This window comes from Quercus lobata, chromosome 7 (assembly GCF_001633185.2).
Source record: "Quercus lobata isolate SW786 chromosome 7, ValleyOak3.0 Primary Assembly, whole genome shotgun sequence".
Lineage (NCBI taxonomy): Eukaryota > Viridiplantae > Streptophyta > Magnoliopsida > Fagales > Fagaceae > Quercus > Quercus lobata.
In genome coordinates this window covers 27,501,744-27,527,771 of record NC_044910.1, presented here as the reverse complement: position 1 = coordinate 27,527,771, position 26,028 = coordinate 27,501,744, and the positions used below count along the sequence as shown (strand labels likewise).

General features: G+C 36.5%; 3 protein-coding genes and 1 long non-coding RNA gene across 4 annotated transcripts; 3 read left to right on the top strand and 1 right to left on the bottom strand.

Moving 5' to 3' along the window:
- Window positions 1–3,872: 3,872 nt before the first annotated feature.
- On the top strand, window positions 3,873–5,301 carry LOC115954174 (agglutinin-2-like). Its single transcript, XM_031072077.1, has one exon. The coding sequence runs from the start codon at window positions 4,101–4,103 to the stop codon at window positions 5,166–5,168; it is 1,068 nt and encodes a 355-aa protein (XP_030927937.1). The 5' UTR covers window positions 3,873–4,100; the 3' UTR covers window positions 5,169–5,301.
- Window positions 5,302–6,900: 1,599 nt separating this feature from the next.
- Window positions 6,901–7,677, top strand: LOC115951829 (uncharacterized mitochondrial protein AtMg00310-like). Its single transcript, XM_031068969.1, has one exon. It carries the CDS (start codon window positions 6,901–6,903, stop codon window positions 7,675–7,677), a length of 777 nt encoding a protein of 258 aa, XP_030924829.1.
- A 2,906-nt stretch (window positions 7,678–10,583) lies between these two features.
- On the top strand, window positions 10,584–13,238 carry LOC115954084. Its single transcript, XR_004083824.1, has 2 exons — window positions 10,584–12,328; window positions 12,682–13,238. It is a non-coding gene; the product is annotated as an uncharacterized LOC115954084 (long non-coding RNA).
- A 7,579-nt stretch (window positions 13,239–20,817) lies between these two features.
- LOC115954083 (tubulin beta-2 chain-like) lies at window positions 20,818–23,240 on the bottom strand. The gene is made up of 3 exons (XM_031071947.1): window positions 22,686–23,240; window positions 22,320–22,589; window positions 20,818–21,808 (listed from the first exon to the last, which is right to left on the bottom strand). The coding sequence occupies exons 1-3, from the start codon at window positions 23,077–23,079 to the stop codon at window positions 21,132–21,134; spliced, it is 1,341 nt and encodes a 446-aa protein (XP_030927807.1). The 5' UTR covers window positions 23,080–23,240; the 3' UTR covers window positions 20,818–21,131.
- Window positions 23,241–26,028: the final 2,788 nt, after the last annotated feature.

The window sequence follows — 26,028 nt, the reverse complement described above, 5'->3', positions numbered from 1 at the left end:
TTTTCAAAAAGCTGAACCAAACTCACCCTAAACCCAGTTCTCAGTAGCATTTATGAACCCCCATGTTCCAGATGTACCCAGTTCACTACCAACACATGGCGCAAAATTTATTATTGTCCATGTCCAAACAAAGGCAATATACAATTATACATTACCAAAAATAATTTTCTAGTAGTAATCATTTTTTTAATGTAAAAGAAAATGAATAGCCAAATCACAGAAGGTTCGTTAGAGGGACAGTTTGTTTTTGTATACTATTACTGACAGTAGCTATAGTTCTTTCTCTTTCTTTGTTTCATTTTTTTTATATGGACTCATTAAATGAGACCAATCCAGTTGTATTACCAAGAAGACAAAAGCACGCGCACATTAGTTTTTGACTGAAAAGAGTTTGCTAAAGAAGGCACAATGTTCCCATCAGAAAAAAAAGAAAAAAAAGAAGAAGAAGAAGAAGGCACAATGTACAATACAGTCGGTTGGGTCATGCGTGTGTCAACGCTTGCTGCCCAAGTTTGACAACTATGGTCCCCTAGGGAAAGGGATTCCCCATTTCCTTTACACAAAATTTTATTAGTAAAACTGAAAATGGCTCGTGGGTGGGAATTAAAAAATTTAATACCAATCTTGAATTCTAATTATTTCAATTAGTAGTCTTTGATAGTTAAATAAAAAATTTAAAATTCAATCCTCATTTATATCAAAACCTGATTGATGTTTTGATTTGATAATAAAAAACATAATTATCAAAAATAGACGTCATAAGTTGAAACTTTATTAACAAAAAAAAAATCATTAGGACCACTCATTTTGTGCTACAATTTTGATATAATTATGATGCTATACTGTAAATAATAGGAAAAAAGTTATGAATTTATGTAAAAGTGATATACAACCAATTATAATATCTCATTTTGCATCAGCTCATGCAAAATTTATATATATTTTAGCATAAGAACTTTTTTTTTCCCCTATTTTACATACTTTATAACACATCCAATATCTTATTATTTATTTTACACTACATTTCGTTAAATTATTAATTTTTCTTGATTTTTAGTACACAATAATCATCATTTACTTTATTCTTTCATCCTCATGATATACAAAGAAAGAGCAAAAAACCAAAATGAATAGTGTCGATGTAAATTTACACAGTTACAGTAACAATCATATATTTTTACATTATTTTACATAGTTTGATGTAAGTAAATTTTGAGTTTGATTGGTTATTTTAATTTTTTTTTCCCTCTTTTTATAATATAGTGCTCTAAGATAGAAAGAAAAATGGAGTAAAGATAAAGGGTGTGAATTTAAAATTAGTGGGAGTCTCCTAGAAAAGAAGATATAAAAGTCCAGAGTCGCGGACTCTGTTTTACAGCTGTCCTGTTTTGTAAAGTCTTTCTCAAGGAGGAGCAAAAGAGGTTGTCTATACACGAGGGTGCATTAATTTATGTTCTCATAGGACTCTGTATAATTGTTGCACTTCCATCCAGCTTTATTAAATTTGTAACTACCCACTGCTTCTTCTTTTATTTGCATTTATATCAATTCTATTCTCTCTCTCTCTCTCTCTCTCTCTCTCTCTCATATTTTGCATCTTCTATTTATAGACATTGATGAATTACGTATATTCTTCTTAAATTATTTTGTGAAAATTTATGATAATACTTCTTTTTTTCAACTCTTTTTCTTTTTGCTCTATATTTATGACATTTGATATACTGCTAAAGTCTTGGGTCGTGAGTTTTATGATTTTTACGAGGTAGAGTAAAAGCCCTGCCACACCCTGGCTACTTTAAATTTCAAATCCTATTAATAATAGGATAATGAGATGGACAAATTAATAAAAAGTAAAATATAAATTTTATCACTAAAATCGAACAACAACAAAATGAACTCAAAATAAGAGGGGAAAATTCCTATCAAAAACAAAAAAAAAGGAAAAAAATTCAGCTTAGTATTTTAACAAAATTATTAATATTGATGGTGTTTAGTATTTTAGTGGATCGCCTGGCCTGCACAAATACAAAGAAACAAAACACTCTCAGTTAGAGGGAAATTCCAAATGACTTTATGTATATGCTATAAATCATTCAATTTGCTTTTGATATGTGGTTTTCTATTAGACCATTCTCATTGGTCCAATAAAATGTTTAGCTAAGTCAGAAGTAAAAGCCCAATTTTTCTATTTCAGCCACACTTTTTACATTGATCTCCATCAGCCTCTATCATTCTTCATTTCCATTTAAATATTCTTTTTATTCTATGCAACAATTTAAAACTTCTAATTCATTCTACATTTCTACCTAACCATGAAGATGAAAAAAACATTAAAGTAGTCTTCGAGCTATATTGTAATATGGAGCCAAATGCATTAAGGTTAAATTGCATATTCGGTCATAAACCTTTGATTTTTGCTTCAAATCATCATTATACTTTAAAATGTTTTCTCTTTAAACCTAATACTTTCAAATTATTATTTTAAGATAGGTATAATAGGAAAAGAAGAGGTGGGACAAACCACAAACATGAGGTACCACAAAGAATACTATTATCAATGAGTTATTGCTTGAACTCCATCGTTTTTTGATAGATGAAAAATGCTGACATGATAAATAAAATTCATGCCATATCAAACAATCAACGCCATCAAAGTAGGACAGTAAATGAGTTTAGCTAAGCCGAGTATTAAAAGTTCAAACTTGTTCATTTAATTTTTTTTCAAACATGAGCTGAGCTTGAGCTCATTACTAAACAAGATTTTATATTCAAGCTTGGCTCTTTTTTTTGTCTAGTAAGCTCAAGTTTGTTCACGAGCTACTTGTTTAACTTTTTTTTTTTTTTTTCTATATATTATGAAACTATGACCAAAAGTTTTTACCATCTTCACAATTTTATAAATTTTTACTATGAATAGATTATTTATATCATCAATAAGTTACAAATCATAATTTAATATCATATAAATATATTGACAAATTTATATAATCTAATTTTAAATCTATATAAATATATTTTTAGACATGTATACATATAAAAATATAATATTATATATAGTTAAATCGAACTCTCATGTTCATGAGCTTGTTCATAAGCACATTATTATGCTTGAGCTTAACTCGTTTAATAATCGAGCCTAAACTTAAGGCTTGAACTTGACTTGTTTTCTAAATAAATGAACATAAATAAGTTTTTTCCTGAGTCAAGCTTGAAATGTTAATGAACAGTTTAATTCATTTATAACTCTTCATTAAAGCGACCTCAATTTTATGAATATTCCATTTACCATGTCAATATTTTCCATACTAAATGATGGTAAAGACATTTTTAAAACATATTAAAGTTAAGGGTGATTATTAAATAAAAATTAAGTTAATAATCAAATATGCAATTTAACTTAAAATTATAATTTACATTAAACTATATTAACAAAAGTTTAAAATCCTATTCGGATTAAACATATTACTAAATATTTTTTTTAAAAATAAAAAGTTAAAAGGAAGATTTTTTTATATATATACTCCATTATATCTGCATTGAATGTGTATAAAAAATGTTACTAACACTGTCTTTCAGCCATTGAAATCATTGATCAACCCATAAAAACAATTAAAATCATGTTGAAAAAGGACCTTTCTTGGAAAGCTCTGGACCTCTGGTGGTCATAATCATTAAGATCCATCGGCAAAAAGTTCAAAATCTCAAAACATCATTCATGGTACACCGATCACCAATGGTCGATGTCACTGCCTACAAAAATGAAGGATGAAAAAATGTGAATACACAAAGTTCACGGACTACAATTACAAATTTTACAAAGCATGAGTGCACCATTGAAAAAATCACTTTATTATATTCCCTCAGTCAGCAACCACTCAGAGAAAGTGAGTCAGAGAGTTGCAGAAACGAGTAAACGTATTTAATTTTCACAACCTCCAACCCAACCTCCCCTATATTCTTTACTTTCTTCCTCTGCTTTCCACACTCATTCCAACCCTAGAAAAATTCAAAACTTTAGATGCAAGATGGGTTCACCCCACAAGCCCTATTAACCCACAAACTCTTCTCAAAACCAAAATTCATCAAAAACCCACTTCACCATGGCCGCTCCATCCATTTCCAGCCACTTTATCACCTTTACTTTCTTCATTTTCTTCTTCAAGTCATTAGCTGCAGACCCAAATCCTTCTTTTTCATTCACACAGTTTGAGAAAGATCCAAAATTTGAGTCCAATATCGCTCTTTATGGGGATGCAAAGGTTGTTGATGGTGGGGATGCGGTTCAACTTACCAGTCCGGTGAGTTCAAGTGCTGGGCAAGTCATGTACAAGAAACCCATTAAGCTTGAAGAAGGTAATTCTAGAAATATGGTTTCCTTTTCGACTTACTTCTCGTTCTCCATGTCTGCTGGCAATGGCGATGGTTTAGATTTCTTTATGGTTCCAAGTGGTTTTAATGTTAGTGAGTTTAATGATAGTTCATTTGGAGGCTTTTTAGGATCTGGAAAGAGTAAATTTAAGGTTGTTGCTGTCAAATTTAATACCTTAAGTGATGGTAATAATGGTTTGGTTAAGACTCATGTAGGAATTGGTGTGAGTGGCGTTGTATCAGCAAAATTGAGTAATGTGTCAGCTTATAATTTGTCTCGTGTTAGTGAAAAAATCCATGCTTGGATAGATTATGAAGCGGGTTCAAGGAGATTAGAGATTAGGTTGAGTCAAAATGGTAGTTTGAGGCCCTCTAGTCCCTTGCTCTCCTACCTAATTGATTTGTCCAAAGTGTTGGAGTATAAGGAAGTGTTTGTGGGCTTTAGCTCGTCAACTGGGAATTCTACTAAGACATGTTCTGTGTACTCATGGAGTTTTAAATTTAGAAATGTTCCGAATTGGATGCATTCGGAGCCATTGGATCCTAAGGCCATTGCTAAGAACACCAAAGCTTCAATAGTTGAAAAGAGGAGTGATTGTCTGTCGAAAGTGTTGGCTGCAATGATTTTTGGTGCTAGCTGTGGGGCATTGACGGCGTTTACGGTGTTGTATTTGTGGACAATCTTTGGTAGTAAGCGTCCGGTAGTGCCAGAGGAATTTGCCAAGCAGCCCATGGATTGTGAGTACAAGAAAGTCCAAGTAGTTGTAGATAAAGCAGCCATCAAAGATGGTAAGAAGTAGGTGTTCGAGGTATTCTGTTGGATTCTGTGTTGTAAATCAGTGTCTTTTGTACTTGTACTTTCATGTTTTGTTGTATTGTTCTATTTTGGTAATCAAAATTGTCAAAATGTAGTTTTTGTTACATTAACATATTGTCCAATCTGGGGAGCACTGATTTTAACTCTTTAAGTCTGAACTGATAAAATGAAATATTGTAGGTATTTTATCCTTTACTCTGTCAACATAACTCATGTAATGCTGTTTAGTTTTGACTGTTGAAGAAGAAGAAGAAGAAAGAAACGAACTTGCTTTGTTCTCAAGAGTCCAAAGGAATATTTTAGAGAAACATTTTTTGAAGTACATTTTTGAGTCACAAAAATTTCTTTTGAGATGGCTTGGTTTTTAGACAATAAAAATATCTTTGGTTTAGCCTGGTTTTGTTGATGGTTTCTGCTTGACAGATGGTATAACGGGCAACGTTATCTTCTCATCATTGTCAATTTAATCTGACTAGTAAACAGAACCCAGAACTAATGGTGAGATTGCAATCAACCTGCTGTCTCAATCAAGTTATGTTCAAAAGTTCATAAAGGAATTGGAAATTAAAATCAATGGATTGGAAAGACAAAAGGATTGTCCGATGAGTACGAGAAATGAAAATTCGGTAACATTTAAAGTTTTACGATAGGAGTATAAAGGTATATTATTAGTTAAACAAAATAAATAAACACTTGCCAAAAAAAAAGTGTTCCTTTTAATTATTTTTTCATAAATACTTTTACTGTTAGAATTGAGAATTAATTCTGTATATTGATGTGTATAACTGTACAAGTGACCGCCTTTATATAGGGGTAAGTGTTGTTCAAACGTTATGCGTGCAAGCGCAGTACAAGTAATATATGCACGCCAGACAAATAAAATAAAATGGGCCTAAACACTATCAGGCTTGTACACTTATAGCTCCTTCAAACTCAAAATGGAGGATGAAAGACCAATTTTACTTTGGAAACTAGATCACAAAAGTGTGTTGTAGGATGTGACGATATAAAAATGTATGTTACCTAGCTAATCTTGAGAAGAAGTGGAGATCAGCAAGAGAGAACCCCGATAGAGGTTGCCCAATCCTAAGATACATTATCATTGGTTTTTTCCGTGACCGGAAAAACCCCAATCCAGCCAAGATCAGAGAATGAAGCAATCGAATTTGCTAAGCTACCTTAAAATGAAATCAGGAAATCTCTCGGGGGCATCTAATTTATTGTCAGCCCAATAAAGAGTTTGTTCTGGATCCGAGCTTAGCCAATAGTGCATAGGATATACAGGCCCATTTACTAGGCAAGGTACGCTAGATACACATGCATGTCGATCAATCCAAAAGTAGTGGTATTGGAAGCCTGCATTCAACAATAAGCAAGAAAAATATTCGAACATGCATATCCATCCATAGTAAATGGGTTTTCACAGTAAATGGGTTGATCTTATGATGGAATGTATCACTACTATCTCGTACTCCATCCTAATTAATGGGGAGCCTTCACACACCATTCACCCTAGTAGAGGACTGAGACAAGGGGATCATTTATCTCCATATCTCTTCCTTCTTTGCACTGAGGGTTTGCATGGCTTACTTACTAAAGCAGCTGCTTCTGGTGATATTAGAGGCATATCTATTTGCAAAAATGGACCTAGATTAACCCAGTTATTTTTTGCAGATGATAGCTTACTTTTCTGCAGAGCTTCAATTTAGGAATGCATGCACATCCAAGCCCTTCTCTCTACTTATGAAGAAGCTTCAGGGCAAAAGCTGAATAGAGACAAAGCCACTCTATTTTTCAGTAAAAACACAGATAGTGAGATCCAAGATTCCATTAAAGACCTACTAGGTGTTCTTGAAATCAAGCAATATGAAAAGTATTTAGGCTTACCATCTTTTGTGGGAAGAAACAGAAAAGCAAGTTTGGCCTTCATCAAAGAACAGGTTTGGAAGAAGCTTCAAGGATGGAAGGAGAAACTCCTATCCCAAACTGGGAGGGAAGTTCTTTTAAAGGCGGTGGTGCAAGCCATCCCAACGTATTCTATGAGCTGCTTTAAGCTTCCTATTACACTATGCCATGAGATTGAGGCTATGGTTAGGAAGTTTTGGTGGGGTCAACAAGGTACTAGAAGGCGCATTCGTTGGGTTAAATGGAGTACAATGTGTAGGCCTAAATCTCTTGGTGGCATGGGTTTTCGAGAGCTCCAAAAGTTCAATGATGCTATGCTAGGCAAGCAAGTTTGGCACTTATTGCAAAATCAAGACTCTCTATTTTTTAAGTTCTTCAAAGGCAAAATTTTCCCTCATGGGACCATTTTTGATGCCAAGGAAAATAAAGGGTCTTTTGCTTGGAAAAGTATTTTGAAGGGAAGAGATGTCATTAGGCAAGGGTTAAAATGGAGGATAGGGAACGGTTCTAAGGTTCATATTTTTAGTGATGCTTGGCTGCCTGGACATCGGCAAGGCAAAGTTATATCCCCTGTTGCAGATGGCTAAGTTGATGCGATGGTTTCTATGTTGATTAATCATGAGAGTATGTGCTGGAAGGAGGACGAGATTGATAGGCTTTTTATACCCGAGGAAGCAACAGTCATCAAGGCCATCCCCCTTAGTTTGTTCAATCGAGAGGACCTTCACTTTTGGCCCCACACTCGTGACGGGGTCTTCTTGATCAGGTCCGCATATCGCCTACTGTTGGACCAAGCTGAAACAGAGGTCGAATGCAGCTTAAGTGAGGGGGGAAATCTGAAGGTGTGGAAGTCTATTTGGAGCCTACGAGTACCTAACCGGGTTAAATCCCTTATGTGGCGAGCTAGGACCAACTCTATACCAATGTGGGCTAATTTGGTCAAAAGGCAAGTTTTAAATGATGATTTATGTCAGGAATGCAAGCTTCACTCAGAGGATACCATGCATTCACTCTGGTCTTGACCGAAACTAAATGATGCATGGAAAGTTCACTTTAATCAATTGCAGGCAGACATGGTACACAGTGTCTCCTTCCTCGAAATTATTGACAGAGCCTCACTTGAAAAAACCTCCTTTGATCTTTTTGCCATGATGGTCTCTGCAATTTGGATGCGGCGCAATAAAGTTCGTTTAGGCGAAGCGACAATTCCACTGGGGCAGATACCTTCCTCAGCCTATGATGCTCTTCAGGAGTTTCATCAGTTGCGCCCTGCGCATGCTACAATCCCGAGGACAGCTCGTGCTGTGCGTTGGAGGCCACCCCCTGCAACCTGTGTAAAAGCAAACTTCGACGGAGCGGTTTTCTCACAGGATGGACTAGCTGGCATCGACATCATAATCCGGAAAGAACAAGGATTAGTTATGGTTGCTCTCTTATAACAAATTCCACTACCTATTTCGGTGGAGATGGTGGAAGTGGTAGCAGCTCGCCGGGCTTTGATTTTTGCTAAGGAACTCAGTTTTGACAGGGTGATTGTGGAAGGAGATTCTGCAAGCACTATTACCTCTATTAATGGAGGTCACATGGATCACTCGGCTTTGGGACACGTACCTGTCGGATATCAAATATTTATTTTCCCACGTGGGGCCTGTCTCTCAATTTCACCCTTGAAGAAATGGTTCACCCATACGTGATTGTCCACTTTTGTATATTGATTACGAAGAGCTTTTCTTACATTTCAGTTAAGCATATTAATAGAGAAGGGAACTGTGTGGCACATAAGCTTGCTAGGTGGGCTGCCAGGTTTCCTTTTTTGGTTTGAATGGAGTCTGTTCTACCAAACATTCTTGATGTGTACCAACTTGATTTGTCGAGAATGCAATAATATGATCACTACCCTTGAGGGGATTTTTCTCAACAAAAAAAAAAAAAAAACAAGAAATATGAATAAACAGTTTATAGTCGTATATAAATATATGCCTGAATACATGCCCAAAAAATACATGTATGAATATAAAAACGCACATCCCAAAAAGTACCAGAATGAATAACTGTTGGATATAATAAAGGCGAAAAACACATTTTGGTCCCTACATTTTCAGTCGATTCCCGTTTTAGTCCCTAAGTTTTTTTTTTACCGCTTTTAGTCCCTCTCCTGAAAAACGGTTCCATTTTGGTCCCTACCGTTACATCATAAACGGATATTGCTGATGTGGCAAACGGCATGCACTGTTGGCCTGACGTGGCCATTAAAATAATAATAAAAAATGCCACATCAGCATTTAAATTAAAAAAATTAATTTATTAATTTTAGCTAAATAAAAAAAATTAAAAACAGAATTAAAAACTAAAAATCATATAAATTGAGATCTAAGTGTGTCTTGAACAAGAACACCAATAACACAAACTCAAATTCAAGAACACAAACCCAGAAATTTAAAAAACAAACAAAAAAAAAAGCCTGACTCCATTTTATAGAGAGAGAGCGAGAGACGCAAACTAGTTATAAAAAGATAAGATTTTTCATTTAGATAGAGAGAGAGAGAGAGAGTTAGAGAGATATGAGAACAAGGAGAGGGCTTCGTAATTTTAAGATTTTGCAGCTAATTTAAGTTAAACTATGTTGCGGTTTTTTCATTCATTTGAAGGAAAATCTAAAACATCCATACACAAAATTTGTTGGGCAGAGGGAAGTCTGTGTCAGTTTGTTTCTAAATTGGGTTTCGAAATACTAGATTGGATTTACAATCTTTTGAAGATTTGGGTTTGTTTGTCGATCGAAGCAAAGTTTTTAAGAGTTATGGCAGTAGCAATGAAGATCGTAGTTGAGGAAATATGTGCAGAGGTCATTGCGGCGTTACCTGACACATTTAAGAAAGTGGAAAACAAAGCCCTTCTTAAACGCCTCGGATCCGGACTAAATCGTTTATTGCTTTTGTTCAACGATGATACAAAGCGATTAGATCTCCCAAAAAAGAATACAAAGCGCTCGACAGAAGACGTGAAAAAGGGTCAGAAGCAAGTTCGCAAGTGCTCGGACTAAATCGTTCGCGAGTCGGACGAGGACATCGCAAGGTCTTGTGAGGATGATACGGAAGATTTTTCATTCTGGGTTTGAACTAATGCTTTGATGGTTTTTTTTTTTTTTTTTTTTTGTTTTTTAAATTTCTGGGGTTGTGTTCTTGGATTTGAGTTTGTGTTTTTGGTGTTCTTGTTCAAGACACACTTAGATCTCAATTCATATGATTTTTAGTTTTTAATTTTTTTTATTTAGCTAAAATTAATAAATTAATTTTTTTAATTTAAATGCTGATGTGGCATTTTTTATTATTATTTTAATGGTCACGTCAGGCCAACAGTGCATGCCGTTTGTCACATCAGCAATATCCGTTTATGATGTAACGGTAGGGACCAAAATGGAACCGTTTTTCAGGAGAGGGACTAAAAACGGTAAAAAAAAACTTAGGGACTAAAACGGAAATCGACTGAAAATGTAGGGACCAAAATGTGTTTTTCGCCTATAATAAAATTATATATCTTAAGAATTCGTGGCTCAAGGAACTAATGTTTATCATTGATAAGCAAGGTAGCAGCCTCTTTTTCATCCGCTTAAGGATGAGGTTTCTATGAAGATTCAAGATAACCAAGAGCAAGGGATTGTGTTGTTTAACAAAAGAAGAGTGAAGTTAGAAAAGAAGAAGAACAACGACAGCATTTTGATAAATGACAAGAAGAATAAATTAAAGGAAACGATGTCATTCCATTGAAAGCAAGAAGATACAAGACACGTGTTGGAGAGTTTAAGCTCATGATTAGTTTGTTAGTTTGTTACTGCTTGTACAGATGTCAGTCACTTATTGGTGTGTTTAGAAATTACCTAGTTAGCTTGTTTTGGCTCCAACTTAATGCTCTGGTAATTGTATATATATAGCAAAGCTTAGTGTAATTATTTCTGATGCTTTCTAATTCATTTTCTCAGTAATAAAATCTCAGATTCAGAAAGCTCTCTCAATTTTACATGGTATCAGAGCTCTAAAGCTCATCAATGGCTTCCAATGTTTCTTCCAGTTCTGAAATTACTGCTCAAACTACACAACCTGCTTCTAGTTCTCCATTAATGGATGATACTAATCCCAAAAGCCCTTACTTGTTTCTATCCCTGAGTGGTAGAAACAAGTTTGGTTTTGTTAGATGCTTGGAATAGGGCAAATACAACCATTCTCTCATGGTTAACCAATTCCTTAAGCAAAGACATCGCAGCAAGTGTGATGTACATCAACACTACAAGGGATCTTTAGATTGACATACGAGACAGATTCTCACATGGAAATGCTCCAAGATTCTTTGAGGTGCAGAAGGGGATTTCTAGGCTTTCACAAGGGCAACTTTCAGTGAGTTCTTACTTTACAAGATTCAAGATTCTATGGGATGAGCTTGTCAATTATCGATCTTTTTCTGTCTGCACTTGCACTTGTATTTGTGGTTCTCAACAATCTCAATCAGATGCACAACTTAAAGATCAAGTTTTTCATTTTCTCATGGGGCTAAATGATAGCTATGGACATGTTAGAACTCAAATCTTGATAACTGAGCCTCTTCCAAACATAAGCAAGGTGTATTCTTTAATTTTACAAGAGTAAAAGCGTAGAAAAATAGGTTAGATTATTGAGGTGATTTTTGAACCAATAGCTATGTATGTGACTCATCCCAATTCTAAGGGAAATCAGGGCCATCAAAGCTATCAAGGTAGTGGAAATCAAAATTATCAAGGGGGAAATCATGTTTATCAAGGAGGAAAAGGGGGGAATACAAAGAAGGAGAGACCTATTTGCACATACTGTGGTTTTATGGGCCATATAGCTGATAAATGCTATAAACTTCATGGCTACCCACCTAGTTATAAGCCAAAAGGAAAGCTCTCAGGAAATCAAGTTTCCAGCAATGGATCTTTTGGAAATTGCCCTCCTACCAATGCCTGCTTTGGGAATTTTGGAAACTTTGTTTCTTAACCATCCCCTAATCTTGCTAATTCTATTGAGATGATGCAATACTCCCCACAATTTCATGGTTCACAACATCCACAAACTCAATCACAGATTTCTATGCCACAGCCACAGTACAGTGCACCTCAATGCCCCATCTCACAAACTCAATGTGAGCAGTTGCTTTCTTTACTCACTTCTCAGAATTACAAGGACGTTTCTGGACACCAAGCAAACTTTGTCAACAATTTTTCAGGTAATCCTTTTTGGTCACCTCCTTCCTTAGTACACTCTATTTTTCCTGCCCACATAGTTGACAGACATGCACATAAAACCTTTGAGTGGATTATAGATATTGGTGCCACAAACCATACGGTACACTCAGTGTCTCTCTTAACCACTATTACTTCCACCAAACACTTTCATATCCTTACTAAATGGAAAACAAGCCTTAGTTACTCATATAGACACTACACAACTCTCAAAAACATTGATTTTGCATGGAGTTTTATGTGTACCTTCATTTACTTTTAATCTCATTTCTGTTACTCAATTGACTAAAACTATCTTCTGTTGTCTTTTTTTCTTGGTTCCTATTGTTTCACCTAGGACCTTGTTCATTGGAACACGATTGGTCTAGGTAGGGAATCAAGAGGTCTCTACTTGTTGCAGTAGCACACTCTTTTAACCAAACCTCATTCTGTTTTAGCTACTTCTTTTGATTCACAGTCTTTTAATAACTCCAACTTATGGCATTTTAGACTAAGTCATCCTTCTCATGCCAAGTTGAGTTTGTTGAATAATGTTGCACCTAATGTACATATTAATAAAATACAGTGTTGTGATGTATGTCATTTTCTAAGCAAAAGAGATTGCCAGTTGCTTTTACTCTTCATGTTTCTAAATTTCCATTTCAGCTCATTCATTGTGATCTATGGGGGCCTTTCTCCACCCCCACCATTGAAGGCTTAAGGTTCTTTCTTACTATTGTGGATGATTTTTCAAAATGTACTTGGGTTTATTTATTGAAATCCAAAGCTAAAATATCTGCTTTGATTCAAAAAATTTCAGCCATGGTTGAGACACAATTTGATTCCAAAATCAAATGTATTAGGAGTGATAATGGAACTAAGTTCAAAAAAAAAAAAAAAAAAAAAAAAAAAAAACTAAGAGCATTCTTCATCAGTTAACCTATGTTGATACTCCTCAACAAAATGCTATTGTTGAAAAGAAGCATCAACACATCTTAACAACAAGAGTCCTTATGAACTTCTTTTCAACAAATTACCATCCTATGATCATCTTAGAACTTTTGGGTGTTTGTGCTTCATTTCAACACTTTCCCACAATAGAAATAAGTTTGCTCCTAGAGCCAAGAAGTATGTCTTCCTTGGTTACTCTTCTGGTATCAAAGGTTATAAAGTTTTGGAGTTGGAAACAAATACTATTTTTGTTTCCAGCGATATTGGTTTCTATGAGTCCATCTTTCCTTTTGCTTCAATTTCTCCTTTGTCTAAACTGGACACTTTTGTTTTTCCTCATTCCATTCCTAATTATGATGGTACTCTTCCATACATTCCTAGTTCTGAATCTTTAGATACTGTTGATTCTTCACCTGTCCCAAATAGTGTCCCTTCATCACATAATTCACCATTACATGATTCTGATGGTATCGATGTTTCTGTTGAGTGTGCCTCAGTTCCTTTACCTATTTCTAGGCCTCCTTCTCCACCACCATAACCTACAAGAAAGTTGAGTAGACCATATAAACCACCCCCATACTTGCAAGATTATTCTTGCTCAGCTGTCACCTCTAAACCAATCTCAGGTTCTCCTTATGACATTTCAAATTACCTTACTTATTCTCATCTCCATAAAGCCTATAAACACTTTGTTCTAGTTGTACAAGCTACTCCTTCAAAACCTACATCCTTTAACCAAGTTGGTCAATCTCCAAATTGGAGAGCTGCAATGGACAAAGAAATTGCAACCTTTGAACTCAATAATACCTGGTCCATTACCTCTTTATCTCTAGGAAAGATCCCCATAGGGTGTAAATGGGTTTATAGGATCAAATATCACTTTGATGGTTCTATTGAGAGATGTAAAGCAAGATTAGTTGCAAATGGGTATAATTAAAGGGAGGGTCTTGATTACATAGACACTTTCAGTACTATGGAAAAATCTATTTCAGTAAGGATTATTTTATCCTTGGCTGTTGTGAAAGGGTGGAAACTTCATCAAATGGATGTGAATAATGTCTTCCTCCATGGTGACTTGGATGAAGAGGTGTACATGTCCCTTCCACCTAGTTTTCACAGTAAGGGGGAGACTGTTTCAAGCGGTAGCAGTGGCTGTAATGGTGTTTCAAGGAATGGTTGTGTTTCAATAAGAGTCTATATGGTCTGAAACAAGCTTCTAGGCAGTGGTTTGCTAAATTCTCATACACAGTCTTGAATTTTGGATTTGTACAATCCAAGGCTGATTACTCTTTTTTCACTTATACAAGAGGGTCCTCTTTTACCATTTCATTGATCTATGTTGATGATATTTTACTTATAGGCAATGACCACAGTTGCATTGCTGAATTGAAAAAAGTTTTAGACAAGAAATTTGGTTTGAAAGATCTGGGTTCTTTAAGGTACTTTCTAGGCCTTGAAGTGGCAAGAAATGAGAATGGCATTACCTTGAATCAGAGGAAGTATGCCCTTGAAATTCTGAAAGACACAGGTGGGTTGTAGGCCAATGAAGACACCTATGGAACAGAATTTGCATTTCTCCAAGAGTGAAGGCAAGCTGATACCTGATCCCAATGAATATAGAAGGCTTATTGGAAGATTGTTTTAACTAACACTGACTAGGCCAGATATTACCTATACAGTGCATAGATTGAGTCAATTCTTAGCTGAATCAAGGGAACCACATATGCTGGCAACTTGTAGAGTCTTGAAATATATCAAAGGCTCACCTGGTAGTGAATTTTCTTTTCAAAGAATTCAGAATTGCATGTATGCTGATTAGGCAGGATGCCCAAATACTAGAAGATCTTTAACAAGCTATAGTTTGTATTTGAGTGATTTCCTAATTCTCTTGGAGGTCCAAGAAACAAAGCATTGTGTCAAGGTCATCGGCAGAGGCAAAGTGCAGGGCAAAGGCAACAACCACTTGTGAGGTTGTGTGGGTTCTTCAATTGCTCACGGATTTGAAAGTTCATCATCCTCAAAGTGCATTACTTTTCTGTGATAATCAGGCTGCATTACATATTGCAGCTAATCCAATATTCCACGAAAGGACAAAGCATATAGAGGTGGATTGCCATCGAGTGCAAGACAAAATTGTGGAAAGTGTGATCAAGACATTCCACGTTTCAATCAATTTACAAGTAGTAGATATATTCACTAAAGCCTTGGGTTTACCTGCCTTTTCCAGATTGGTAAATAGCCTACGTTTAGTAGATATCTTTGCACCAAGTTTAAATGTTCCTTTTAGCTCTACTTCCACATCAGTTCAAGTCTCAGAACAATTAGTTCAGGACTTGAGGGGGGAGTGTGAAGATTCAAGATAACTAAGAGCAAGGGACTGTGTCGTTTAACAAAAGAAAAGTGAAGTCAGTAAAGAAGAAGAAGAACGACAGCGTTTTGATAAATGACAAGAAGAAAAAATTAAAGGAAATGATGTCGTTCCATTTAAATCAAGAAGATACAAGACACGGGTTGGAGAGTTTAAGCATGTGATTAGTTTGTTAGTTTGTTACTGCTTGTACAGATGTCAGTCGCTTATTGGTGAGTTTAGAAATTAGTTAGTTAGCTTGTTTTGGCTCTAACTCAATGCTCAAGTAATTGTAATTAGCTAGTTAGCTTGTTTTGGCTCCAACTTAGTTTAATTAATTCTGATGCTTTCTAATTCATTTTCTCAGCAATAAAATCTTATATTCAGAAAGCTTTCTCAATTTTACAGTATCTTAGAGCTCGGGGAAGGGTTGATAGTGCAACTAAAGCTTGAGTGTGTGGAGGATGGTGCTGATAATAAGTAGTCCCTATTAAGATCATCTAGGCATCTAAAGAAAAAGGTTGATCCGGAGGAATGGTCAGTTTAACCAGGATGGCAACACAACTAAGATGGACACCATGATAAGCTCCCACAACAACTTAACTTCGAGTGTCTAAATATGAGCTGTCAACATTAAAACATAACTCCTAGGCTCGTTCTCTCTCACGACGCTCTAATTCAAACTCATCTCAAAGACGAGCTATCCTATACTTAAGCTCAGTCTAACAATAAGCATCAGTCTCCAATAACTGAGCCTCAGCCCAAGCCAACTCCGCTTGAGCATCCCTCAAATTTGCCTAAACTTGAGCTAACTCAGTCGAAAGCCTCGCCCAAACTGAAAATGATCAAGGGTAATACCACCAAGCACTCTCTTGCTTGTAACCAGGTTCTCACCAACTAAAGGACCCACCAAGTTTTGACGAAACCTCTCATTATAATCCTGATCAGGATGAATAAATCGAGTAGCATCCACCCCTCCTACATATGGGCCACTAGGCTCGACCGCCTCTAAAGACAATTCAATCGGAGGGTCGTGAGGAACTACTACTCTCTCACCAAGCTATCGAAGAGTCCTGTCTCTTAAAAAAAAGCTCCCATGAGTTGGAATCGCAAAGCCAAACCCGCAACCGTGTAAAAGTAATAGCCCTCTCCACGATACTCATACCCATCAACTCCTCATCATATGGTAGAAACTCAATATCCTCATCTCGAAGGTAATCAATTTTTGTGCAATACTTCGACGAAGTGCGTATCATGACCTTTTCAATACATTCAATGTCCCAACACCGAGATCGGGGGAATATTTGGCTATCGTTCTCCTTTATTACCCTCCTATCTGACCTCATAGTGGGAAAATGCACAAACACCCAGTAGACTTTGAATTGCCAAAACCTTGTAAAGTTACTCGTACTCTAGCTAGCATATCAACGTAATCCCCAGTTGTAGTAGGAAAAAGTCAAACTCCCCTAATCAATATCCTTAAGAATAGACATGTCCCTGACCAATGAGACCAAATGTAAAGGGATGAAAGTCTTGTTATCCCTAAGGAAACAAGCCCCAAGAAAGTAAAATAAAAATTGTCGACAAATAGCCTCACTTGACGGTTTATCCAACTTTAAACTCCCTTTCAGTGTGGCAACTTTTATGCGTATCTTAATCACCCCAAAAAAATAATATGGTCTCTCTGAGATACCCAAGAGAATCATCGCCTCTTCTACAGTAATAGGGTCAGTAGGAATTGGATGACCCCCAACGGGATGCCAAGGATAACACTCCAATCGGGAGGCATGGGGGCCACCTCACAAGTGCATAGATGGAAAATGCGCCTATCTCTAAAAGAACCTCTCGTACCATGCTCCAACCAGGCTATGTCTAAGAGCAATAAAAGGGATACTCAAGAAATGACCAAAACAAAGGTTGACCAAGAAAGCATGATACTTAGGCAATGCACCATTCATCTTACGCAAAATTCGATCCACCTACCCCACCCAAAAGTGGTTCTTGGTTGATCCTACATAATGAAAGACCATTATTATCTACAACCATAACAAAAGCAAGGGAATGTAAGAAATGATGCAACATGAATAGAAATGCTAATCGAACATGAATCGATGGTTATGTGGCCAAGTTCCTCAAAAGAGGAGTGTCAAGAACTTGAAGGCCGCTTGGTAACCACGAAGTTGTGGGACAAATTGGCAGATAATGGTACCCTAATTTTGCTACCCTCGCTAGATACACCGGAAGAAGATCCTCTTCGAGAAACTCTTCTTCCTCTTAAGGTTCTAGTAGCTTTGGCGTCGATATGAGTGCGCCACTCAAGAACAACACCACCTCCAGACTCTTAACACCAATCTCCTCACCAACCCAATGAGTGTACTCCTCAAAACTCATAACCTTATCATCCTCATCAATAGGAGGAATAACCTCAATATAGGGCGCCTTGCCCAACTCCTCTAGAGTTGGACGACGCCGACCCTTGCGACCACCTCCACCTCTGTGAGTAGACATCCTACAAAATACCAAGTATGGAATACCAACAATTAGTAAGCATGTATGCATACAAAATAAAAATCTAACATAAAAGAATCATTCAAGATAACAAATCAGATTGTTCAAAATATAGGGACAAAGCTCCCCTTGTGCAAAAACTTATTTATAGAATTAAGTTAGAAACTTTAAGATTTGTTAAGTGAAAACCAAGATGCCAAAATTGTTGTAGCTCGACTAACTAGCATCTCATAGTGTGTCTACAACATTCAAAATTCATATCCACTTGTTTTATTTAAAATAATTAATTAATTAATTAAAACACAACCCACTAGATTCTACTAAAAATAGGACCAGGGCTCGTGCATATAACTATTTCTAGGATTAATCTAAAATTTTAACGTTCGTTAAAATTGGGACTATGATGACCTACATTTTTCCACCCAAAAAAAAAAGACATCCACCCAGATTTTTCTAAAATATGATTAAGACTTCTTAGGTGCAGAGACTCATTTCTAGGATTAATATTAACATTTTTTTTAAAATTGAGACCAAAGCTTCTTGTTATAATCAAGAGTAAGGCTTCAGGTGTGAAAACCTGCATTTTCCTTTTCTTTTCTTTTTTTAAATCCCTACGCTTTTTCTATTTTTTTTTTTTTTAAAAAAGATTGATCTAAAAGAGGTCTAGCAGGTATGAAGGCCCTTATTTAAAAATTATTAAATAAAATCAAACATTTTTTAATTAAAAAAAAAAAGGCTGAGATTAAACCTATTTTCAAATAATTTTTGTTGATGCCCATTTTTGATAAGAGAAGCCTAACAGTAAAAAAAGCCCAACAACAAGCAAATGGGCTATAAAAGCCCAAAAGAGGAGATACCCATGAAGAATGGGGAGTGGAACACGCCCATTGGCCATATAGAAGGGCCTACCACTGAAGGATGGTCCCCTTCAAAAAAAAAAACAAAAAAAAAAGGCCCAACAGGCCACCCTCAGTTGCAGCAAAATCAGCCTAAGAGATGCAAAATGTGGCAAGCCTAATAAGTCCATACCGTTCTTTATAAGGGACAAGTATGGGTGAAAGAGATTCTGACTTAATAGAGGAGTAGAACGAGATAAAGTTAAGTAGCAGCGGTAGAAACAGCATGGGAGAGGAAGAAAACAAAAGCATGAAGTAATAAGACAACCACGCTATGGTTGTAGCACCACCAACCTGTACTCAACCAATGCAAAAGAGGTCGGCCCACTATCAAGAGACTTATAGAGGGTGTGGTTTGGTGGAGGGGCGAAAAGGGCATATTTCCAGTATCCAATCAAGGCCTCTTTTGGGAGGTGTTTAGCTGTGAAGGCATCTTTACTCAAAACAGGTAGTAGATGGTTGGGAACACTTGATGCATGTCAGAAAGATAGGTAGAGAGAAACCCAAAGCTTTACTCGTTGGAAAGAGAGAGAAAGACTCACGGCAGAATCAAATGGATAAGAATTTGTCGTGAGATGGGTAGTGGAAGAGAGAGAAAACATTAGGCATGCCCAAGTGTAGTAGAGGCCAAACAACCAGCAAGGTAGTGGGTAGCTTTGAGGAGGTGTTCACAGCAGACAAAAATGGTTAGTGAACAACAAGGGATAAAAGAGAGAGAACGGAATTAAAAAATGTAGGGATCAAAGCGATATCACTTTTTAATTTTAGGGACTAAATGTGGTAAAATTAAAAAGTATGGACTAAAATGGGAATAAGGTCAAAATGTAGGGACCAGAAAGGTATTTCCGCAAAAAATAGTTCTTTCTCTCTTCTGCATTTCTCTCTCCCTTCTTTTTTCTCTATTTGCTCTCTCTTCTTCTCCTGACTTAAACTCTCTCAAAAAATTTGTGTAGAGATCAGCAGCAACAGCGTGGAGCATTGGTGTTTTGGGTTGCTAGGTTTTGTGGGTTTGTGAGTTTCCTGTGGGTGTTTTTTTTGTTTTTGTTGGCAGTGGTTGGTGAAATTTAGGTGTTCTAATCTGGGTTTTCTTAGGTGTATGTTCATATGGGTTTATGTTTGATATAGATGTGGGCCAAGGCTGTGGTGGAGGTGGTTGATTTTGAGTCATGGGTTTGGTGGCTATGGTAGTGGTGGTGATTGATTTTGGGTAGTGGATTTGGTGGTTGTGGCTTGAAGAGCCAAGAGGCACTGCAGGAGCCAGGAGGCAAATCTTCCTCATTAATTTACTAGTTTTCACTATCGTATTTTAGCGTACAAGAGCCTGGAGAGTGGAGACTGCGAGTAGAAATCTTGTTCAGCAAAATTGAAATAGTACAAGTCTAGCTGTGACTTCCAAATCCAAATCCTTTTTCACTTTTGGTTTCCACCAAATTTATTGATGATGTGAGTCTAGCTGTGACTTCCAAATCTAAATCCTTTTTCACTTTTGGTTTCCACCAAATTTATTGATGATGTGCAGGTTTTGGCTTACTGCAATGGCCAAACATCAAATTATTGAAGCTATAACTTACTTTTTATTGAAGCTATTACGAACTTATCTACTTCAAACATAACAGAATTTCCCCTTAACATCTATAATTTGTAGGCATTAGCAATGATTAACTCGACTTGGTTATCTAAACTTGACGTTTTTCCTCCATGTACCACTACCAAGTTGAAGTTACCTAGTATGCAAAAACATATGCAGCATAATTAAAGCAATATGCCATGTATCATGATAGAAATCAGCGGGGAACAAAAAAGCAGATTTAAACATTGACAAAAGAAAATGAGCCCTCAACTTAAAATCTCATATAAACATATATAATGGGTCCTTGTTCCCTTTACCCCATTACCTACTCCCCAAGTACATAACAAACCAGAAGCAAACTTGAGATTGAGTAATGCTAAAAAGATTAACCTACGGCTACTGGAACAGGAACAATCCACACAACCTTTTGCAAGAGACAGGCAAACAGGAGTGCAGGCATTTATGCATTCATTCAATACTCTCCCACAATGAAAAACTCAATACATCAATTCAATACCAAGTACACCAACATCACATTACATGCCATCAACTTCCTCCTCTTCCTCCTCCTCGTACTCATCCTCATCAGCAGTGGCATCCTGGTATTGCTGATACTCAGAAACCAGATCGTTCATGTTACTCTCAGCCTCAGTGAATTCCATCTCATCCATACCTTCCCCTGTATACCAATGCAAGAAAGCCTTTCTCCTGAACATAGCAGTGAACTGCTCGCTCACACGACGGAACATTTCCTGGATAGAGGTTGAGTTACCGATAAAAGTGGAGGCCATTTTCAAGCCTGTTGGTGGGATATCACAGACAGTGGATTTAACATTGTTGGGAATCCATTCCACAAAGTAAGAAGAGTTCTTGTTCTGCACATTGATCATTTGCTCATCCACCTCCTTGGTGCTCATTTTGCCACGGAACATAGCTGAGGCAGTGAGATAGCGGCCATGTCGTGGGTCAGCAGCGCACATCATGTTCTTTGCATCCCACATTTGCTGGGTGAGCTCTGGGACAGTAAGTGCTCTGTACTGCTGGGAACCTCTGGAGGTTAAAGGAGCAAAACCCACCATAAAAAAGTGGAGCCTAGGGAAGGGGATTAGATTCACAGCAAGCTTTCTAAGGTCAGAGTTAAGCTGCCCAGGGAATCTCAAACAGCATGTCACTCCAGACATTGTTGCAGATATCAAATGGTTCAGATCTCCAACTGCACCAACCCAAACAAATCATACTCAGTAACCTAATTCATAATAAATTACTAATCATCCCAGAAGCTTAATCAACCAATGAAATCTTAAAACTTTTCTAAGTGGGATGTTCCTTAATAAGTAGGATCTAGTAGAGTAGAAACACGATTCAAACTCAGAACCACCTACTCAAGTAACATGTTGAACTACAAATTGATTCCAAGAGCTTGGACTGACAGAAATTAGTGATCACACAAAAGGGGATCACCTCCATTTCACTTGAAATGCAAAGAGTCCATTCCACCATTAATATTGTACTTCTTAGATTTGACAGTGTGTACAAAGTGCTATGTTATTCAACATTTTAAATGAGGAGACACTAGATCTACCATTAGATTTGTAATATTCAATCTAAACCATCAAATTGATCCATTTCAAATGTAGACATCCTAATACCAGTTACACACAAACACAAAACCCACATAAAGGAAAAGAGATCCTTGATTAGCAATTGGGGGTATCAGATCTTACAGCTTGGGGTAGTGAGCTTGAGTGTGCGGAAGCAAATGTCGTATAGAGCTTCATTATCAAGAACCATACACTCATCAGCGTTCTCAACGAGTTGGTGAACAGACAAGGTTGCATTGTAAGGCTCAACAACAGTGTCTGACACCTTTGGAGATGGAAAAACCGAGAAAGTAAGCATCATCCGATCTGGGTATTCCTCTCTGATCTTTGAGATCAAAAGGGTACCCATTCCAGACCCAGTTCCTCCTCCTAGTGAGTGACACACTTGAAACCCTGCAAAACCCAGAACCCAAAATCACAAACCAAACATAAAAACAAACAAACAAAACTGAATATATTCTTAAAAAGACAGAGAAACAAAAGCCAGACCTTGCAAGCAATCACAGTTCTCAGCTTCTTTACGAACCACGTCGAGAACCGAATCGATGAGTTCAGCTCCTTCAGTGTAATGGCCTTTAGCCCAGTTGTTTCCAGCGCCGGATTGGCCGAAAACGAAGTTGTCGGGCCTGAAGATCTGGCCGTAGGTACCAGATCTGATGCTGTCCATGGTACCAGGTTCCAGATCCATGAGAACAGCACGAGGAACATAGCGACCGCAGCTTGCTTCATTGTAGTAAACGTTGATTCTCTCGAGCTGTAGATCTGAGTCTCCCTGGTACTTCCCGGTTGGATCTATGCCGTGTTCGGCACACACCACTTCCCAGAACTTTGCTCCGATCTGGTTCCCACATTGCCCACCTTGGATGTGAAGAATCTCACGCATTTTCTCTTTTCTTTGGAATTCAAATTCTTGGGAAAAAAGTTTTCCTCAAATAAGAGAAAATAAAGCAGAAAGTGAGTGAGAGAGTGTTTTTTTTTTGTGAGAAATGGATGGAAGTGTGGGGACGGAGAAGAAGGGTCTTTATAGAAAGTGTAGTCTTACGTCTCTACCGGCTCAATTATTTTCCTTCTTTTTTTATTTATTTATTTTTCTTTTATTTTATTTTGGGTTTGAATGAGAAGCGGGAGTGAGAAAAGGAAATGATTTGCGTGGAAGCTTAAACGGAGTTGAAAGTAACGGTCGGATTGAGCTGGATGGTTTTTTTTATTATTTTACGTTTTAGTTTTTTACTAACAAATTTTGAAATTTGAATTTTGTGAGAGACAGCTGGATGGAGATGGGGCATAGGGTTTCATTAATATGTTTGTTGAGTTGGGGAAAAGGACAGAGGGAGCCTCGTAATACAGAGCTGGCGTCTTTTTCTTTTCTTTTAATTGAAAATTTGAAATTTAAAAAAAAGTCATTAGTCAAAAAGGAAACTAATACTGTTATTGAAATTAAAAAAGAGGTGGGGCCAACTCATAATGATGTTACCATTTAAAACGAAATTCATAATAGCTTCATAATATTTTTAAATTAGTATTAAAAAAATTTAAATTTCTTATCATGGCAAACTCATGTATGAGATGATGGGCTACTGTGTATTTTCTGATAATTATGAACTTTTGTTACATTTCTAGCATTACTCATAAACAAAACATAACATTGTTATAGTGTGATTATGGACACCTAATCATGTAACATTTGGTACCTCTAGCTAAAAAGGAGTTTCAGGAGGTCGTTTGCATTATGTTTGGTGATGGTGAAAAGTAAGAGGATGGAAGATAGGGAAAGGAGAAGTGAGAGAAAATTGTGATGTGTTTGGTTAGAATAAAAAGAGGGAGAAAAGAAAATGAGTTGGGTATAATTTTCACCTAGATTCATCGTTTATTTTCTCTCCAAAATAAGTGAAAAGAGAAAATAAAATGGCATTGCAAAGAAAAATACAAAACAAACCCCACCCGACCCCCTCCGCTTTTTCATTTTTATATAATATTTTGCTTGATTGGGGTGAAAAAATGGAAGAATGGAAAAATTGTAAAAGGATAGAAAAGTAGTGAGATAAAAAAATTTAGTTTTCCCTCGTATGTTTGGTTGAGAGTATGGAAAAGTGGAGGGATAGAAAACTTTTTTTTTTTTATTGAGAAAAAAAAAATAGAGAATAAGTGAATGTTTGGATGCAACTAAAATGATTTTTCAGCTATGTCCAGTGTCTGTTAGTGGGTCTCGTGTACTGTTCACAAGACTCACAAACTTATTTTTTGAACAAAACTTTCATTAAAAATGGGTCACACGGTACTATTCATATATTTAAAAATTATTTTGCTAAAATGGGTCAGTATTCAAACTGACCATAAATAATATAATTTATATAAATTTACTCTTGTGTCTCTATTATATAAAACAAAATTTTAAATAGTTTATAAGGGGGAAAAAACTCATAACAACAATACTAGCACACGCACAATGGAGGGAAGACATAGGGGGGATGACATTTTTTTTTTTTGTGGGCCTAGGGGAAAAACAATCTCTTTTCCCCACCAAAATCTCATCCTCTTTTCCCCTCAAATAAACAACCCTCCTACCTAAAATCCCCATATTTTCCCCTCCCCATTTTCTATTCCCCCTCAAATCACCCTAACCAAATAGAGGCTTAAAAATAAGGGTATAATAGAAATTTACTATTTATCTTTTCACTTCTCCATCCGCTCTACCATACTCACATGATGGAAAATGCACATAATTTTTATCCTCCCACTTTCTATCCTTTAAAGTTTCAACATTTTCTATCATCCCATTCTTCTATAACCAATCATAACCCTAGTAATAAAATATGTAATGCAAAGGGCTTGGATTGAACACTGTTTATACTAGGGTTATCCAACCCATACTCGAACAATATAGAAAACCACTTACCGTTAGAGAAAACCTAATTAAACATAGAAATTGTTGGGACCATCGAAAATGGCACAACTTTGTGCCATAACTCGCTACGTGGCGAGTTGTAATTGGTGAAAGTGTGTCCCCACATGAATCACAGACACTTCTTCACCAGTTATAACTCGCCATGTGGTGAATTTTGGCACAAATTTGTGTCATTTTTGGTAGTCCTAGCACAACTCATTAAGCATGTGTTTGGATTGCGTTGGAGATGAAAAAAATTTGCGTTTCGTTGAAAAATTGGTGGGTCCCACGGTACTGTTCATGCATTTTTTGGTACTATTTATGGGCCTCACTGCACTTTTTGGTACTATTCATAAGCTCCATTATACTATTCCAACTAAATTTTACCTTTATTTACAGTATTTTCAGTAATAAGTTTTCAATTTTAGCAAAATAAACGGTATCTAAACATACCTTAAAGTACTGCAATGAAAATTTTTTGCTGAAAGAATTGTAAATAAAGATCAAAGTTGACTGAAATAGTATAGTAAGACCCATGTATAATACCAAAAAGTGCAATGAAGCTCATAAATAATAGCAAAAATAAACTGAATAGTAAAATAAACTGACTTTTTAATTTGAAGCTAAACTCACACTCAGTGTGCATTTGTTAGGCATTTTGCGTTTTTCCCTGAGTCTTGCGCACTGTTCATGGGACTCGCAAATACAGAAAACGCAGCAAGAGTCAATAAATCTGGGTCCCACAAGTACTATTTATAGTTTAAAAATTATTTTGCTACAGTATTTTCAACAATAAATTTTCAATTTTAAAAAATAAGCGATATCTAAATAGACCCTCAATCACAATTTTGGTCCACAACAGATCTCTCCTGCACAAACTCAATAATATCAGGTAGAGTGATGGGTTTCCCCATCTGAAATCCAAGTCTGACAAACCCATTCGAAAGT